Here is a 16,292-nt window from a genome sequence, read left to right as displayed (position 1 = left end):
GTTTTACAATAACATAAAAAATAAAATATAAATAAATATACTATAATATTATTATAATTTAATATAAATCTTAAAATATTATTCAAATTTAAAATACAAATTTTAACAACCAAAGTTTATGATGTTAATAAAATACAAATTCAAAATCCAAATAACAAATGAAAATATCCAAATATAAAATGTTTAAGTAAAACTTTCTCATCTATCATTAAAAATGAAAAAATTTACTGCAGATTCATTGCATTACAGATTCACCGCATTAGAATCGTCTTCACTTTTATTTCCACCATCTTCAACAGAAAAATCAAAAGATGCACAAATAAATATTTTTTTTATTGATCCTATCATCCATAATTAAAAAAATTCATTGAATTAGCTTAATTCAATTTATACTTTTATTTAGTGAATTAACTTTAAAACTGACCAATTTATGTTAGCACAACAATTAGCAATTTTAACAAAAAAATGAAAAAATTTAACAAAGATTAACAATTTTTAACAAGGTTTAACAAAAATTAAGAAAATTTTTCAATTTTAACGAACTCAGTACAATGATTAACAACAGAAAAAAAAAACACTGAGGGAAGCTGGCGACAGAAGACGGGAAGCTGGCGACAAACACTGGTGAGCCAACGATGCACACAACGAACGGACAACGGGCAAGAGCTACGGAGCAGGATCGGGAGTTGCTCGCGTTGGCGAACTAGGGGAGGGTCTTCGAGAACGACAAACCAAGAGGATTAGCGAACAACCACGGTGAGATAGGAGGGCGGCGCGACGGGTGGCTAGGGTGAGACGAATGGCGGCGCGATATGGCTAGGGGTATTTTAAATAAACCGGCCAGGTCTTGATTCAATTCAACCGACTGTGAACCGATCGGTTCATAGATTTTAAAATGGCTTTTTTGTTGGTCGGTCTAATCCGATTTTCAGAACTATATGTAGACTGTAGAACCCTAAATTGCTTTGGATGAATAGAGTATTCCATCGAAAATATTATATGTACAAGTTTTTTTTTAACTAAGTATAATCAAGTTGAACAATAAAATTTAGATAAACGACAAGTAAAAGTGATGAGAAAAAATTTTGTTAATGTTAGACCGACTTAATTAAGCTTAATTTACAAAAATCTGTACGTGCAACATTATTTTATTTTCGTCAATCAATATATGATCTGTTTTTGCCCAAAAAACTAATTTTAACGAAACAATTATTTGAAAAAATATTTTATATGTTAAATAGTATGATAAATTCTTAAGAGTTCAAGAAAAAAAGAATTTAGTAACCAATGATGTTAATGTGAACGAATATGTGATCTTAAAATTGTATTTATTTTTTTATTCGAAAACTCAGTTCTAAATTTTATATCCCTAACAATATTATTACACTTGAAAATATTTTGCCCGAAATATAAAAAGCACAAAAGTGTCTTTATTATTACAATTATTTTAAAAACTTGTTTATATTAATTGTTTGAATTCGTAAAATATTTTTAAAAGTTTTATTAAAATATATATATATCAAAATCAACTATCAATATAAAATATATATTAAAATTAAAATACACACTAAAATTAAATTAAACTACATATATATTTTTATATAAATACATTGATTTTTAGTATTCAAATAACATTTTTGATTTAAGAATATATTTTGTTGATATTTTCAGAATACTCCTGATATTTTATTATTACCGAGGGTGAAATTTAACCCAGCAAAAAATAGATCCGAAAAAACTAACTACATATTGAGTTCCTTTCTTTGTACTTTATTTAGAATTTGAGAACATATTTAATAATATTTATAGTATGTTAGATAATTACCCATAGAACATACTAAATAGGGGATAACCCACAAACTTATCAAGAAGGAAATTATATAGTACGCAAACAGGTTCAGCTCAAAAATAGGATCCAATGTTCGTAAGCACATTTTAAGAACAACCATGAACTAAAGAAACTAACAAAAAATTCATCCAACAAAACTGTAACAAGATGAAAATTGCTGCCAAGGTATTAAGCTACTTAATATATTAAGCAAAATCACAATTTCACTGAATATAAAAGATCCTTCAAAACACACGGTAGGATTTTCCCATGGTACTCTTCAGATACAAGCACCTAACCTGAAATCAATAATGGTTAAAGTTAGATGATTAGCTAGATCAAATCCGAAACAAATATTCCAGGAACACAAGGGGAGAAGAAAATAATTTCACAAGCAGCACCTTCAAAGGACAGTAATAGAAGTAGAATAATAAAAATATAAAAATTGAAAAGCACTCATTGTACTTTGGTAGCATATTTTTAATATATATTAACAGAGATGCAAATTGAGTCAACATTTAACTAACGTTCCATTATGCAATGCTACCCTTAAGTACAGAAACTTTGTAAGAAAAATGTGTTGACTCTCATTTTCCATTTACTCATTTTCCGACCCATCCAGGCACACTATCTTATGGTAATGAAGTAACGAGGTAATAAGTCTCAGAATGAATATAAGGAAAATCAGCCATCCAAATATTACCCACAATGAAACATGACAACCCAAATAACAAACGACTCAATGCAGGTGCATAACAAAATGTAGAATTTTTTCCTTAAAAGTTGAGTGCCGAATTACAATAAACCCATCATACATGATAGCAACAAAACAAGTTGTAAATTTTAAAGGGGTGAAAAAACACCAACATAAAAGGTAATAGAACAATGACAATATACTATGTTGAGCATGATACTCACATTCTGCCAGTTCTTTTTCAACAAGGACACAAGGAAGTTAACGCTCAGTTGTACGTTTTGGAAGATTTGCTTTTCCTCCATGCTTACATTGCCTACAGCTACTCCCATGCAGAGCACCTTCTTAAGCTGAAATTTCACCATAGCCTTGGTCTCATTGACTTTAGACTCGAGGGATTCTTGGTGGGTAACAAGTGTGGGGAACTTTCCTGCAAAGTCATGGGAATTAACAAGAATTAGTGAAGATAATGACCGAGATTCAAAGGGCACACAACATAGCAATTCCTTAAAACAGACTATAAAACTACATATTGTGCAAAAAGATTTTATCTTCTGAGGAGAGAGGAGGGGAGGTGAGGTGGATGAATAAACCAGATAATCATTTAGTTTTAACAGTTAACACATATATGTAATAAATTAATGCCAAGAGAATAAATAAAAGAAGGCTAAAATGCCACACGTAAAATGGTCTAGAGTCAAATTCCTAATCATTCTCAAAAGGACATATGTTCTAAATCAAAAGTACATGCCTGCCTTGTTGAGACCAGGACCCAAGAGACGAGGAATCTGCTTAATGACTGCTTCAGAAGCCAAGAAAGCATGATATTTCTTGGCAAGTTTCTTCACCAATTTCTTATTTTTGTTAAGCTTCTTCAATGCTTCAACATCCATCCAATCCAATCCTATTTTCTCTGCTTGCAAATTATAAGTTCAATCAACATAACGAACATGGAAACAATTACACACAAGCAACACCCTAAAAACACAACCAAAATATTGCTTCCATCAAATCATAAAATGTCATTGCTCTCTTTAATTGTAATCATGTAACGAAGCATTGTGTCATTTCAAGTTGGGGTGTGCATAGGTCAGGTGAAACCGGATTTGATGCGACCCAGGCCCGACCCGAAATATATACCGGGCCTATTTATTAGACCCGAACCCGGCCCTAGACCCGATGAAACCTATACACTTTCGGGCAACGATTATACCGAGTAAAAACCGGGCCATTAACATTACATTATCTTGATACACCAAAATGGATAGCACAGCATTTGCAAAGTCATTCAAGTCGAGCAACTCATTTACACACTTCAAATTCGAGATTGTTAAAAACGTTAATCTTAAGCCAATAACCTCAAATTAGTTACATCATTTTCGCAAAGAAAATATATATATAATTTCTACGAATCAACAGATTCTTTCATAGTTCAATACACATCAAGGGTGATGTATGACAATAATCAATTTACAAAGATGAAAGTAGCTACCATTTTTTTTAGAATTAATAAGTGTTTATTACAGCAACAGAAAATGAATTAGAAGATAAGCTTACCTCTTCAACATGCTGAGCATCACCAAGCATGTAGATTTTCATCTTGGGCCTTGGGATGTGTGGCAACTTTACAGAACCGCTGAAACGCTTATCCTTTTGTGGGTCATAGTTTTTGAGTCCAATTTGGAGCTCAATGGTCTCCATAAACTTCCTATTCTTCTCTTTGGAATCAGCCACTATCCCAATGATTGCTTCTCTCAGTGCATCACTCTGAAGCTTACTACTCAGTTCACAAACAAACGCATAGGATCAATACTCAAATAATCAATTAATTTAACAAACACAAATACCAAAAAATTAGTCAAACATTTCATCATTCCATCTCGAAATACACAAGTAAAGGTGGAAGCTGAATTTACCTCATGGTTGAAGCTAGGGTTTTGTGGGATCAAGAGCTAAAACTGCGAACAAAATGAAATGGAAAAAAGAACAGTCAGTATTACAAAGAATAAGTAATCCAAATTAAAATCCAGATCCAAAAACGAATATTTCTGAAAAAGGTGAATTCTCTGGGGCTGAAGGAAGTTAATTTTCCGAGTGTGCCGAAATCAATGTGGAGTTATGTAAAATTATTTTTTTGTCCTTATTTTAATTTCGTTCCTAAAAGCTTCGCCACACTCCTTCCAACGGCACCAGACGATTCACCATTGTAGCATTTGCGTGGAGAAAGAAAGAAAGAACAAACCTGGCAGAGGCGGAATCGCAGAGGAAGACTAAGATTTCTGGATATATATGGACTTTTTTGGGTTTCGTTTGGGCCGGTTACACTTTTTTTTGGGTCACGCCCGTTAAGACACGCTTTGTTTTTTCCCTTTTTTATTTTTCATCCACTTTTAAGCTCTACTTGGTAAAAAAAAAGTAGTCATTAAGATGCATTCTTCATAAATTTGAAGTAATTTTTTTCGTAATCATCCATTTGTTTTGATAAATTTTTATAAAATAAGAAAGTGAAAAGAAGAGAAAAAAAAATTAAGAGTAAAGCTCTGTATCCAAACAAAATATTTAATCAAGTCTAACCAAGTTGTTATAATAATTTTTTAAATCACGCGTTCCTTCTCCTTCTCATTCTTTTCCTTTTCCTCCTCCTCTTTCTTCTTTTTCCAAATTCGCGCAAGTTCTTCTTCTTCCGAATTCGTTCATGTTCTTCTTCGTTATTGTCATCACCAATAATATCAACATTTTGCAAATATCTTTACTAGTTTTGATTTTCTCTGCTACTATCATTAAATAAGTATTGACCAAATTTTTTATTCCTTAATAATTTTGATGTATTTTTGTTAATGATTGAATTTTTTTTAACAAAAAAATAAAATTATTTTTTATCACTTTATTCAATTGTATTAGTTTCATTCCATTTCATTCAATTTGTTTTAAAAGTCATTTCAATCATTGGGACAAATTATTTATTAACAACTCACCTGGACTGTAAATCGAAAATATTATTAAAACGAAATCATTGTATAATACAAAATGAATCGAATATTTGTCCATTATATAAATTCGAATTCAGAAATATCTCCGTCTAGAATAAACCAAAAATATTATCAAAGCGAAACCACTGTATAATACTAAATGAATTGAATATTGTATATTATATAAATTCAAATTCAATTCAAAATGTTGATTTTTGTTAGCAAAATGTTGGTGTTGTTGGTGATTATGATAACGAAAGAGAAAAAGAACAAGAGAAGCAGAAGAAGAACCTGCGTGCACAAAGAAGAAGAAAAAACAGCTCTATGCATAAATGAGCGTGAGAAGAAAAAGACGCGTGTGCAATCATGTTTTTTTAATGAGAGTAATTTTTGTTGGTATTAGACTTATTTAAATGAATTTGGATAAAAAAATATTTAAAAGTGTAACCATCTTAGAAAAATAAATGGTAGATAAAGTTAGTAGAAAAAGAAATTAATTTACCCCATAAATACATTATATAAATCAATTTACATATAAGGCTTATAGTTTGGGCTTTTGGAATTTGTAGTTTATTATATATATTTAAGTTTAGGATTATGGTTAAGGTTTAGGGTTTGAAAGATGTGATTTAAAATTTAAAATAAAAAATTTATGGTTTATTGTTTAGGTTTTACAATTAGGTTGCAAAAAGATTTAGATTTTAGAATTTAGAATTTAGTGTTACAATTAGAATTTAAGGTTTAATATTTAGAATTTATAATTTAGAAATTTGGATTAAGGGTTTAGAGTTAAGATTTAGAATTTAGAATAGGTTTAATTATTTTGTTTATTCTTATAGTTTCATCAAATTTGTAATTAAGTTTTTATACTTTTTTTTCTTTTAATTAGATCTTTTCACTACTTTTAATTTTGTAATTAGGTAATTTTCGTGTAAAAAATATTAAAATTAATGGAATATTCTTTCCAAAAAATATATAATAAAAAATTTAATTAGATTCTTAATTATAGATACCTTCAATTTGTAGAAAAATATTCTCTTAACTCTAATATTTTTTATACTAGTAAGAAATTAATTATAAAATTAAACGCGATATAACAACCTAATTAAAAAAATTAGAGATTTAATTACAAATTTAATGAAACTATAAGAATTAATAGAATAATTAAACATTTAAAATTTAAGATTTAGGTTTTAGTGTTAGCATTAGTTTAGAAATTTTGAATTAGGATTTGGATTTGTAATTTAATATTTAAAGTTAAAAGATTTATGTGACAAAAAAGATGTAAATAATTTATATACTAAATGATTTGATATTTAAAAAATTTATTCTAAGGAATTATATTTTCTAGAATATTATATCTTAAAATATTATGTCCGATTATTTTAAAAAAAAAACTTGTTTATCTAATACTCCAAGGTTCTGGAAATTATATTTAATATGAGAAATATTAAAAGACTATCAAAATTTAATAATTTTGATAATTATTTTTAGCCATTAACCAAATTTTTTTAGTTTAATAATCTAATAATATATTTTAAACTATTCTTTTAAACATTAATAGTTAACTAATGGTTAAAAATATAAAATTTTAATAGTCTTCTAGTATTCCTCCTTTAATATTTCCAAAAATAGAATCTTAATTTCTAAAATACCTCCAATAATAATAAAAGCAAGAATTCTTTGACAAGAAATTTAATAACTAAAGAATCCAAATCATATAATAATAATTTTATTATTTATATACTACTTTTTATTCTCTTGACAAGCGAATACTAAATATCCATTTTTTGGAATGAGAATAAAAATTTTCAATTTTGACAATAAATTTTTCATTGAGAACAATTTATTCCTAAAAAATATATTTTAAAATCTCAAACAAACATAGGAATAATATACTTCTATTAAAGTTCCTTAAAAACATTACTAAAAAATAAAATTAGTTCAACAAAACTGCCAAACAAACCACCTATTACTCACAAACGTATCCACTTATTTAGCTCACGATCATGAGGATCCATTAACAACGTGCTTTATGAGACCTGACCGTCTCTCAAAATCAATTTTACCACTTCTAAAATACAAAACTCAAGACAATCAATTAAGGTGAATAAGCATCAACTAGTCCAACATATCATGATTGGTATTCAGACCACTCACTTTTAACTACATTTAAAGATACATAGCAACATTTCTAAAACACCTAAGAACTATTCATGTCAATCTCAACTCTAAGTGGAGAACATTCCAAAGAGCAGAAGCAAATCAATGTGGAGAAATGTATAAAAAGTTGAGTAGATGATATACAAGACACTAAGGTAGCGAAGTCCTACATAAGTTACAACATCCTCTAATCTTGACAATCAACAGACTTAGGCACCGAGCTTAAAGTTTGGGCTCTTAATTTCTCAATCTGAGTCTTAAATTCACTATGGAAGGAAATGAGTGATTTCTGACGACAAGCAAAAGCTGAAGTAAACTGCTTAAGATCCCCTTCTAGATTATTCCTTCTCTGTACTTCAGTATTTAAATCTTTCAAAGCATTTTCCTTTTGGCTTGAAACCATTGCAAGTTTCTGGGATGATTCAGAGAACATCTGGAGCAAAGAGTCTCTTTCATCCTTCAAGAGTAGAAACTCCTTTTCCAGGCTGTCATATCTTTCATTTAAAACCTCCTTTGAATAAGCAGTTTCTCCTCCCAAATCAGAGCCCTTTATCAAAAAAAGTTTGATTTAGGATAATAATGTACAGCATACTATGCTCTTGCCTCAAATTTAACTCTATAATGCAGTTTAGTCTATCACTAATGATGTTCTTCCGTGCCATTTCATGTTATAATAAGCTAAATAGGAATATAACTCTATCAAGGGATTTCCCATGTTTATTCCTACACAATAGAACTTTCTCAGAGCTGTCCCTCAATAAGTTCATTTTAGATTATTGAAGTTATGACAAGCTACCACAATATGCAAAACAAGTAGAATCATGAAAGCAATTGAAGCCATATGAACAGGAAATGCCATTTAAAATTCCTTTAATAGATGGTTTTAAGGTGGGAAAAAATAATTCTATGCATAAATCAGCCACAACATAAATGTACTATTTGCTACAAGTTAACAATTATCTTTTCTGTTTTGTATTGGGGATGAATACATGGAAAGAAACATGTCTATAATTTCTTAGTTATTTGCTCAACTTCTGGCATAATATAATAAATGCCAGTCCAAGGTTCAGCTAGAGTGTGATATTAAATGGCAACAAAATTCGGAAAAAAGACACGAGATAACCAAAAATTAAGACACAGAATAAAACCATAACTGACGATTGATATCTGGATATTTGTGACCAGACAACTACCTTGTGTTCACAGGTGCACGAAGGGCTCCTCTCCTGCTCTTCTGTTGTTGAGCTTTCTGATGACTCCAACGATGTAATGATATTGTTCACCTTTTCTTGAAACATTCTTTGTTGTTCATGCATTGGAGCATAATTCCCATGGCACAACCTTTCACCATCCATCGTCACTTCAAAGGAAGCTTCCAAATTTGAAAATAGTTGTGCACTAATTTCACTCATGGTTGAAAGCATATTTGCAGTTGATAATTTGCCACTAGATGCACATTGCTGTTTAGAACACGGGAGAAAGTTAACTTCCAGCTTCTTAAACTGGTTAAGACAACAGAGGATGAAAGAAACCGATATGGTGCAAAGACTGAACCTGCATCACTGACAAAACTTGCTCATAGCTGTTTTTGAAGTTCTTCACAGATTCAGATAACCTCAGAGGCAATTCTTGAAGTAGTTGTGTTTCTTGTCGATATACCAGCGTCTCACCCATTAGTTGCTTGCTCAATGGTACTTCGTCAGAATGCTTTCTCTGGATCCATAAGCATCAACATAGCCAAGCACCATAAACAAAACAATTTATAAGAACGAGGTCAAAAGGAAAAAGATTGTAGATAACATCAAAGACATCAGAGTAATATAGAATTGAATCCTTCCGCATTCTTAGATGGAGCTAGTCTAAGTTACTACACAGATGGAGAAACTGAGGAGAAACCATATTGACATTCAAGAAGATCACCTGATATGCATGAATCCCATTATCATAATCATATTTGAATTTTAGCAGTTTACTATTGGACAAGATAAACCTTTGTATCAGGTAAAACAATTTATTTTTAAAAGATCTTTATAATCACAAGTCCATACATTCGAATTCCATTTTCATAAAGATATGAGACTACTGACCTTGAGTTCATTGATCTTTTCATTAGCAATTTCCAGTTGTCTCCTCAAATCTTGAACCTCACGATCATACTTTTCATTCTGACTTGTACAAACCTGAAAAACATAAGCCAAATGAATAACAAAAAACAAAAAACATAGATTAATAAGAAGTGCATTAACATTTAAACTAGAATATGATTTTCACAAATTCTAACTTTCATAACTTAAAAGGAGGCTACTCTATAATATAGTTACATAACTTTCATGAAAATAGTTACATAAACAAGAATAACTCGACAACAACGGAAATTATAAAAAATGGAGGACAAACTATGCTATGCCACCTTTGCCTTTTCTATTGATCTTTTGGGTTAGATGTGACTGAAATGGGAATTAAGATCCAAAAAATTAAAATTCAAGACATATAAGTAGATCCCCTTAAGGGGAATAAATAACAAATATAAACTCACAGGAGTTGTATCAGTTGATGGGAATGATTGAACTTTTCGAGTGGGAGTAGTTTGAAGTGAATCAAGGTCTGCAACATAACCATTGTTCATTTTCAGCCACAGATCTTCATCAGCCACATTGCTGAAAGCATCTGGAAGAGGGCTGTAATCAGATAATGTACAATGCTTTGATCGCTTGGCGACAAAAGCACTGGGATTTGTCTTTAAACATGGAGATTTGAAGATATCTCCTTGAGAAGCACTATTGATATCGTTGCATTCTTCAAATTTGTGCCTCAGAAATCCCTGTCCATATTTGTACATGCACGATCATTAGCAGAACATAATGAAAGTACCAGAAAGACAAGAATGGGAAGAGAATCAAGTAATGAAGAAGCAATAGAAAGATAACCGAATTGTTCCAGAAGAACAAAGATAGTCGTGCAGATCCAATGTTACATTATTTTAAACAGAGCAGATAAATAACTGTCTTTGCACATGCTTATTCAACTACTCGCATCACTTTTTTCCTTCTTGAGGTGTACCTGACTTCCATTCGTGTTACAGTCCGAGAAGGACCTAGTACTGGAATTTTCCATTTTCAACTGTTGTTGATCCCTAATCCATTGATTCCGTGACTTCCTCTCCTCTTCAAGTTCCATTTCAAGCTTCCCACGCTCCATCTCATACTAAATGGGAGAACATGAACAGATAATTAATATAAAAAGAAAGTTCATTTAATGCTTCAGCACCAGTCTAATGCGAGTTAACACTGCAAACAATCACAAAAGGTAAAACCTGCCTTGAGCAAATCGTTCCTGAGTTTAAGAATCTCTTGCTCGAGCACTTCTGCATGGGATCCCTAAATAGAAAATTTTATTAATATGATTCTATGACTTGAAAGAAAATATTGTAATCAGAAGACAATTACCTGAAGTTTCTTACGTAGCTCCTCTATTTCTAGCTGTTGTCGCTTTAACAAGGCTGCATCTGTCAGGATCTGAAATAATGCCCACCGTCAAGAAATCAAGTTTGGCCAAGAAAAGTGCAGAAATCAAATAATACAGCCAAGAACAGACAACAGAGGCAAAAACATTTTTGCAAGGAAGATACTGAAGATTCAATAATGTTGCTATTTCCTGACCAAGTAATCTAGACAGATTAACGAGCCCGAGTAAACAATGTAAAATATTATCCTATTTCAAAAGTCGACTATCCTCTAATATCTAGTAACACATATATTAATTTAAGCAATCACGGTGGCAGAACAGGGCAACTCTTACTAGTATGTACTAGCGGCATAATGCTTTCCTATTGTTTTATCGTTCTATGTCATACCTTTTTTTTATTCCGTATTAGTAGTACAATAGAAGTTTTTATGATGGTATTTATTTTAGGAAGAAAATTGGACATCATTCTCTTGTACATGAATTTGATGTGCATGAATTTCACAGACCTCATTCACTTGAACACAGTTGGTGATACGTTTGGCTCTACTAGCAAACTGAAGAGTCCCTCTTGTTTCTTCAATATGAATCTATACAGAATGGAAAAAATATTGTAATTAACATAATATACTAATGACCGAAATTCAAAAGGAGTATAATAAAATCCAAAACCTCTTCTGGTGCTAAGGTACAAATAATGGAAGTTTTGGCGTTGCCACCAAGAGCAGGTTGTAGTATCCGAGTTAATTTACTATCACGATACGGGATATGGCCCCTGCAGCAAATGAATGAGAAAAAAAACCCAAAATAACATTATTATCTTCTAAAGCTATTGAAACAGACCAACAGCATAGAAGAAAAAGGGGAAAAAATATACCGTTGCTTTGAACCGTCACTTAATTTGTTGATAACATTTCCCAAAACCATTAAGCTCTTGTTAATATATTTTCCTTCTTTCAAACGTACTCCATCAGCTCCAGTCTTAGCAATCCTTTCCGAGCCAGCTAAGTCGACTAAGTTCTGTTTCCACAAGCTGAACTATAAGCATGGAACTTCTTTGCAACGGAATTTTGAAAAGGACGTTGAAAAAATAAAATTGTATATGTATTACTAACCAAGACTGATACTCGAACAATGTCGTTAACTGATAAATCATCATAAGAGTTGAACTCCTTCCCTTTGCTTTCAATCACCTACATAGATTTGATAGGGAAAACATTATTATGTGCTTCTAGATTGTTTTTATAAAGGTATTTTGTGGAAATGCAAGAAGAACATATAGGTTTATGGTATACCATTCTAAATATTGTATGCGATCTGCTACTCCTAGCGTTCATATTTGTTTCACCAAAGTGCCTGTTAACTGAGAAAATACAAAAGACCAAATTTTAACTTCAATTAAATATACTTCTACCATGCATATTCAAACATCAAACTTCAAAGAAAATCACCAAAAAAAATCTAGAACTAAAATTACAAACCTTCCCCTGAATTAATTAAATTTAATACTTGTTCGGCATTGTTTACTATCTCCTCCCGGAGCCCTGCAACAAATACTCCACGCTGGAAAAAAAAATTAAAAAAATATATAATCAGCTATTCTCATGCATGCATAAAAGTACACTAGACCACGATAAGCTCTCAAATCAAAGCTAACAAACCTCCAAACTCTCATGAATTTGCAATTTCTGATTTTCAACAACTAGAAGGTCATTAATTTCTTCATTATAGATCTCCATGTAGGACACTCGAATCAGAAACTCACGATCAGACATCTGAAAATAAATTGGTCAAACCAAACCAAGCATCAAAATAATAACATGAACAACTACAAACACAAACTCTAAACAAGACTTTTAGCAGAACCTACCGTCTCAATTTTTGCAAATATATCTTTGACAGCCCGAGGAATTATTCCTGGATCGTTTTCCGACCCATTCATGGTGAATGTCTTGCCACTGCTGGTCTGCCCATAAGCAAATGCAGTTCCTAACCATATATTCATCTCAATAATTAACCACATCTAAAACAAAAACTGCAAGCACTGATATCCAAATCCAAATGGTACGGCACGTTAGAATAGAAATAATTGCTGTTAGATAACATCTACTGGTTGCCAAATTCACACAATTAATTCTGACTTAAACTCACCATTACGCTCAAATGATATAGTAATTAGCAATCAAGAGTAATGCCACTCAGTAAAGTAACTTTGAATACTGAGCAATTTTTAGTTCTTAGTTAGTACAACAACTAAGCTAAGCTAGGCCTAAGCATTACTGATTAGTGTACTTTGATTGAAGTCTTAATTTCAAGTTTGCAACTACAGCAAGGTAGAAAGCTTCAAATTATTTAAATATAAACCAATTCAAATATAATAACTAAATTATGCAGTAAAAGGAACAAAAATTCCAACTATATAAGTTAGAAACATGCCATTGAAGCCATCGAGCGCAGCATGAATTATATCCTTGGTGAGCAGCTCGTAGACGCTAGCATTGGTGCTAGTTTCGTCGAACACGTGATCTGCAAGTAGCGTAGAAACGTGGAAAAAAGGTAGCGAAAATCAAATCGAAATTGCGAAAAGCTTGAAGTAGCGTGAGCAAGTAGAGGAAGAAGAAAGAAGAATTAAAATATACCGAAAGCATAAGAAGTGTTAGAGAGCGGTGTGCCATGAATCCTGTGAAGCGAAACACGATTCTCTTCGACCTTCCAGAAGCTTCCATTAGAGGAGTCTTCGGAAACTGGAGGTCGAAGTCGAACGGCGACGCAGATCTTCTCCATTTTTGCTTCTTCTTCTTCGATCTGAATTGTGTTTTATCTCCTTTTTTTCTTTTTCTCCTCTCTCGCTTAAGGGCGCGTAGCTGCAACGTTTTAATTAGATTTGAAAAAAAAAATTGACGGAAATGCCCTTTCTTTACTTATATTTCGACTGGACGAAAATACCCTTCAGTGGCTTTAGGTGTTGTTGGGCTTTGAAGTTTGAAGTCATATGCTTCTTTTTTTACTTACAGGTGACGGAACAACTGATGGGCTCTTATAGCCTAAATGGACATTTACAAGGTTGATGCCTGCCCATTCCTGTCCAAAACAAAATATTGAACTAATGTTGTATATGTTCACTTGGGCCCCTTCAAAAACAAAATAAAATACCAATAAAAAAGATAACAAACAAACCAACTTAGGTTGGTCGAGTGGTCAGCTCACTCGTCCGCTCTTGTACATACAACAACCTAAAACTCCTAAGTTGAACTCAAATAATTATTTATGTGCTTCTTTTGAGCTAACTTTTTTGTTTTTTGAGTTTTGTTAGATTGATTTTGTAAATATTAAAACTACTATCTAGGTCTTATAACAAGTGTGTTTTTAGGGTTGCTATATATCTATAGCAGAAGATTTGGTACAAGAATATGAGGCAGGATATTTCAGTACTTAGGTACTCGTTTAGACAGTATTTTTTCTGCAAACATGCTTGGTCTTTATAGTTGATTCATGGTAATAAGTTTTTATCCTATATAATATCTATTTTTGGTTTATTTTGCCTCCTATAATATTTTTCTTAGTTTCGATCCAATTAATAAATTTAAAAGGTCTTTATTAAAATTATTATTGTTAGTTCGATTTGTATATAAGTGTGCTCACATGGTAGATTAGATGTTGATGTGATAAGTTGAATACTAATGTAGTAAGATATACAATATCACCAAACCTATCATATTAGTATTTAATAGAATAAACTAATAATCAGAACTAAAATAGCAGTCTTAATTTAAATTTTACTTGATCAAATCTAAAAGAAAATAGTATAGAAACCAAAACCAAAAAACAAAAACTTTTTAGCAATCAAAACTTATTTAATTCTTAACATTTTATTTAATATATATTAAAAATTTGGATATTTAAGTTTTTTTTAAAAGAAAAAAATGTTGCTAACTCGGCGAGTGTTGCAAAACACGTTTATCATTGCATCTTTTTTATTATTGGTCTAAAGTGTCACGGCCCTAGACACACATCGACACTACAATTCTGGTATTCAAACTTACTCAACCTCTTAAGTTAAGACTAAGTCAACCTAATCTTTAATATTTAGCAAGAAAGCTAAGAATATAAAAGAAATGAAGTTTTTGTGGAAAGAATACTTCATTACTCAAGTATTTATTACAAATGACTCACTCACACAAACTCTAATTTTCACCCCTATTTATAGCCATCCACCTCCTCAATTGATAGTTAGGATCAAATCTAATCAACGATCCAAATTAAATATCTGAAACATTCACTACAAATATCTATCCTACCACATTTATCTAAATACTTCTAGATTATTTCATACTACTCTTCGTATTTTTATATACATACACACTCTTCTATAATACTTTATGACCATCCAAAGTCTTCTAGAATCTTTTAGGGTATTCCGTGACATTCTAGAGCATTCTAGGATGTTTCGGAACCATCTAGAGCATTCTCAAATACTTTAGAAAAATATACAAATACCGTTAAATATAACTTCTAAAATTTACCATGACATTCTCCCCCACCTATTTTACAGACATCCTCGTCGCATTCTGTTCATTGATAGCACTCTAAGTGTTCTTGAAATTGTCATAGATCTTCACGAGCTTTCCAGCTAGCTTTAGTTATCGGGAGTCCTTTCCATTTGATCAAGTATTGGATACTTAATTGGTGGTACCCCTCTGCGTCTCACAATGTGATTAGCTAAGATCTCTTCGATTTCCTTATCAAAGAATCTAATCACTACGGCGAAGCATGATTTGAGTTACCTCTACTTGGTTCCGCTCGATCTCCAGTATATGGTTTAAGCATACTCACATGGAAGATGAGATGGATCTTTGTAGAAGGAGGGAGCTATACTTTGTAAGTAACCTCCCCAACACGTCTAATAATCTCAAATGGCCATTCATATTTGCGAATCAAGCCCTTATGAACCTTGAGAAAGACTTTGAATTTGTGTGGATGAAGTTTAATCATTACCTTATCTCCCACTTGATAGCTTGCATGTCTCCTCTTTTTATCTGCCCATTTTTTCATCCTCTTTGCAGCTTTGTCGAGGTAAGAACAAGTGACATCTGATTTTTCTTCCCAATGCTTAATCATATGATAAACTCTAGGGTAAGTTAAAAAAAGAGAGTGTGGTATAAGTGGTTGTTATTCA

The 16,292-nt window shown here is 31.7% G+C and overlaps 2 protein-coding genes across 2 annotated transcripts; both read right to left on the bottom strand.

Annotated features, from left to right (window-relative positions):
- Window positions 1–1,861: 1,861 nt before the first annotated feature.
- On the bottom strand, window positions 1,862–4,725 carry LOC107495778 (60S ribosomal protein L10a). The gene is made up of 5 exons (XM_052262628.1): window positions 4,439–4,725; window positions 4,076–4,299; window positions 3,274–3,435; window positions 2,747–2,952; window positions 1,862–2,127 (listed from the first exon to the last, which is right to left on the bottom strand). The coding sequence occupies exons 1-5, from the start codon at window positions 4,441–4,443 to the stop codon at window positions 2,074–2,076; spliced, it is 651 nt and encodes a 216-aa protein (XP_052118588.1). The 5' UTR covers window positions 4,444–4,725; the 3' UTR covers window positions 1,862–2,073.
- Window positions 4,726–7,611: 2,886 nt separating this feature from the next.
- On the bottom strand, window positions 7,612–13,948 carry LOC107495774 (kinesin-like protein KIN-7N). The gene is made up of 18 exons (XM_016116936.3): window positions 13,756–13,948; window positions 13,553–13,642; window positions 12,987–13,105; window positions 12,778–12,891; window positions 12,598–12,679; window positions 12,412–12,479; window positions 12,232–12,309; window positions 11,994–12,136; window positions 11,789–11,891; window positions 11,626–11,706; window positions 11,101–11,169; window positions 10,972–11,031; window positions 10,715–10,858; window positions 10,191–10,475; window positions 9,742–9,834; window positions 9,209–9,367; window positions 8,848–9,114; window positions 7,612–8,201 (listed from the first exon to the last, which is right to left on the bottom strand). Exons 1-18 carry the CDS (start codon window positions 13,898–13,900, stop codon window positions 7,842–7,844), a joined length of 2,460 nt encoding a protein of 819 aa, XP_015972422.1. The 5' UTR covers window positions 13,901–13,948; the 3' UTR covers window positions 7,612–7,841.
- Window positions 13,949–16,292: the final 2,344 nt, after the last annotated feature.

Source organism: Arachis duranensis, chromosome 6 (genome assembly GCF_000817695.3).
Source record: "Arachis duranensis cultivar V14167 chromosome 6, aradu.V14167.gnm2.J7QH, whole genome shotgun sequence".
Taxonomy (NCBI): domain Eukaryota; kingdom Viridiplantae; phylum Streptophyta; class Magnoliopsida; order Fabales; family Fabaceae; genus Arachis; species Arachis duranensis.
The sequence above is the reverse complement of the archived record's forward strand: the minus strand, read 5'-3'. Positions and strand labels throughout refer to the sequence as shown.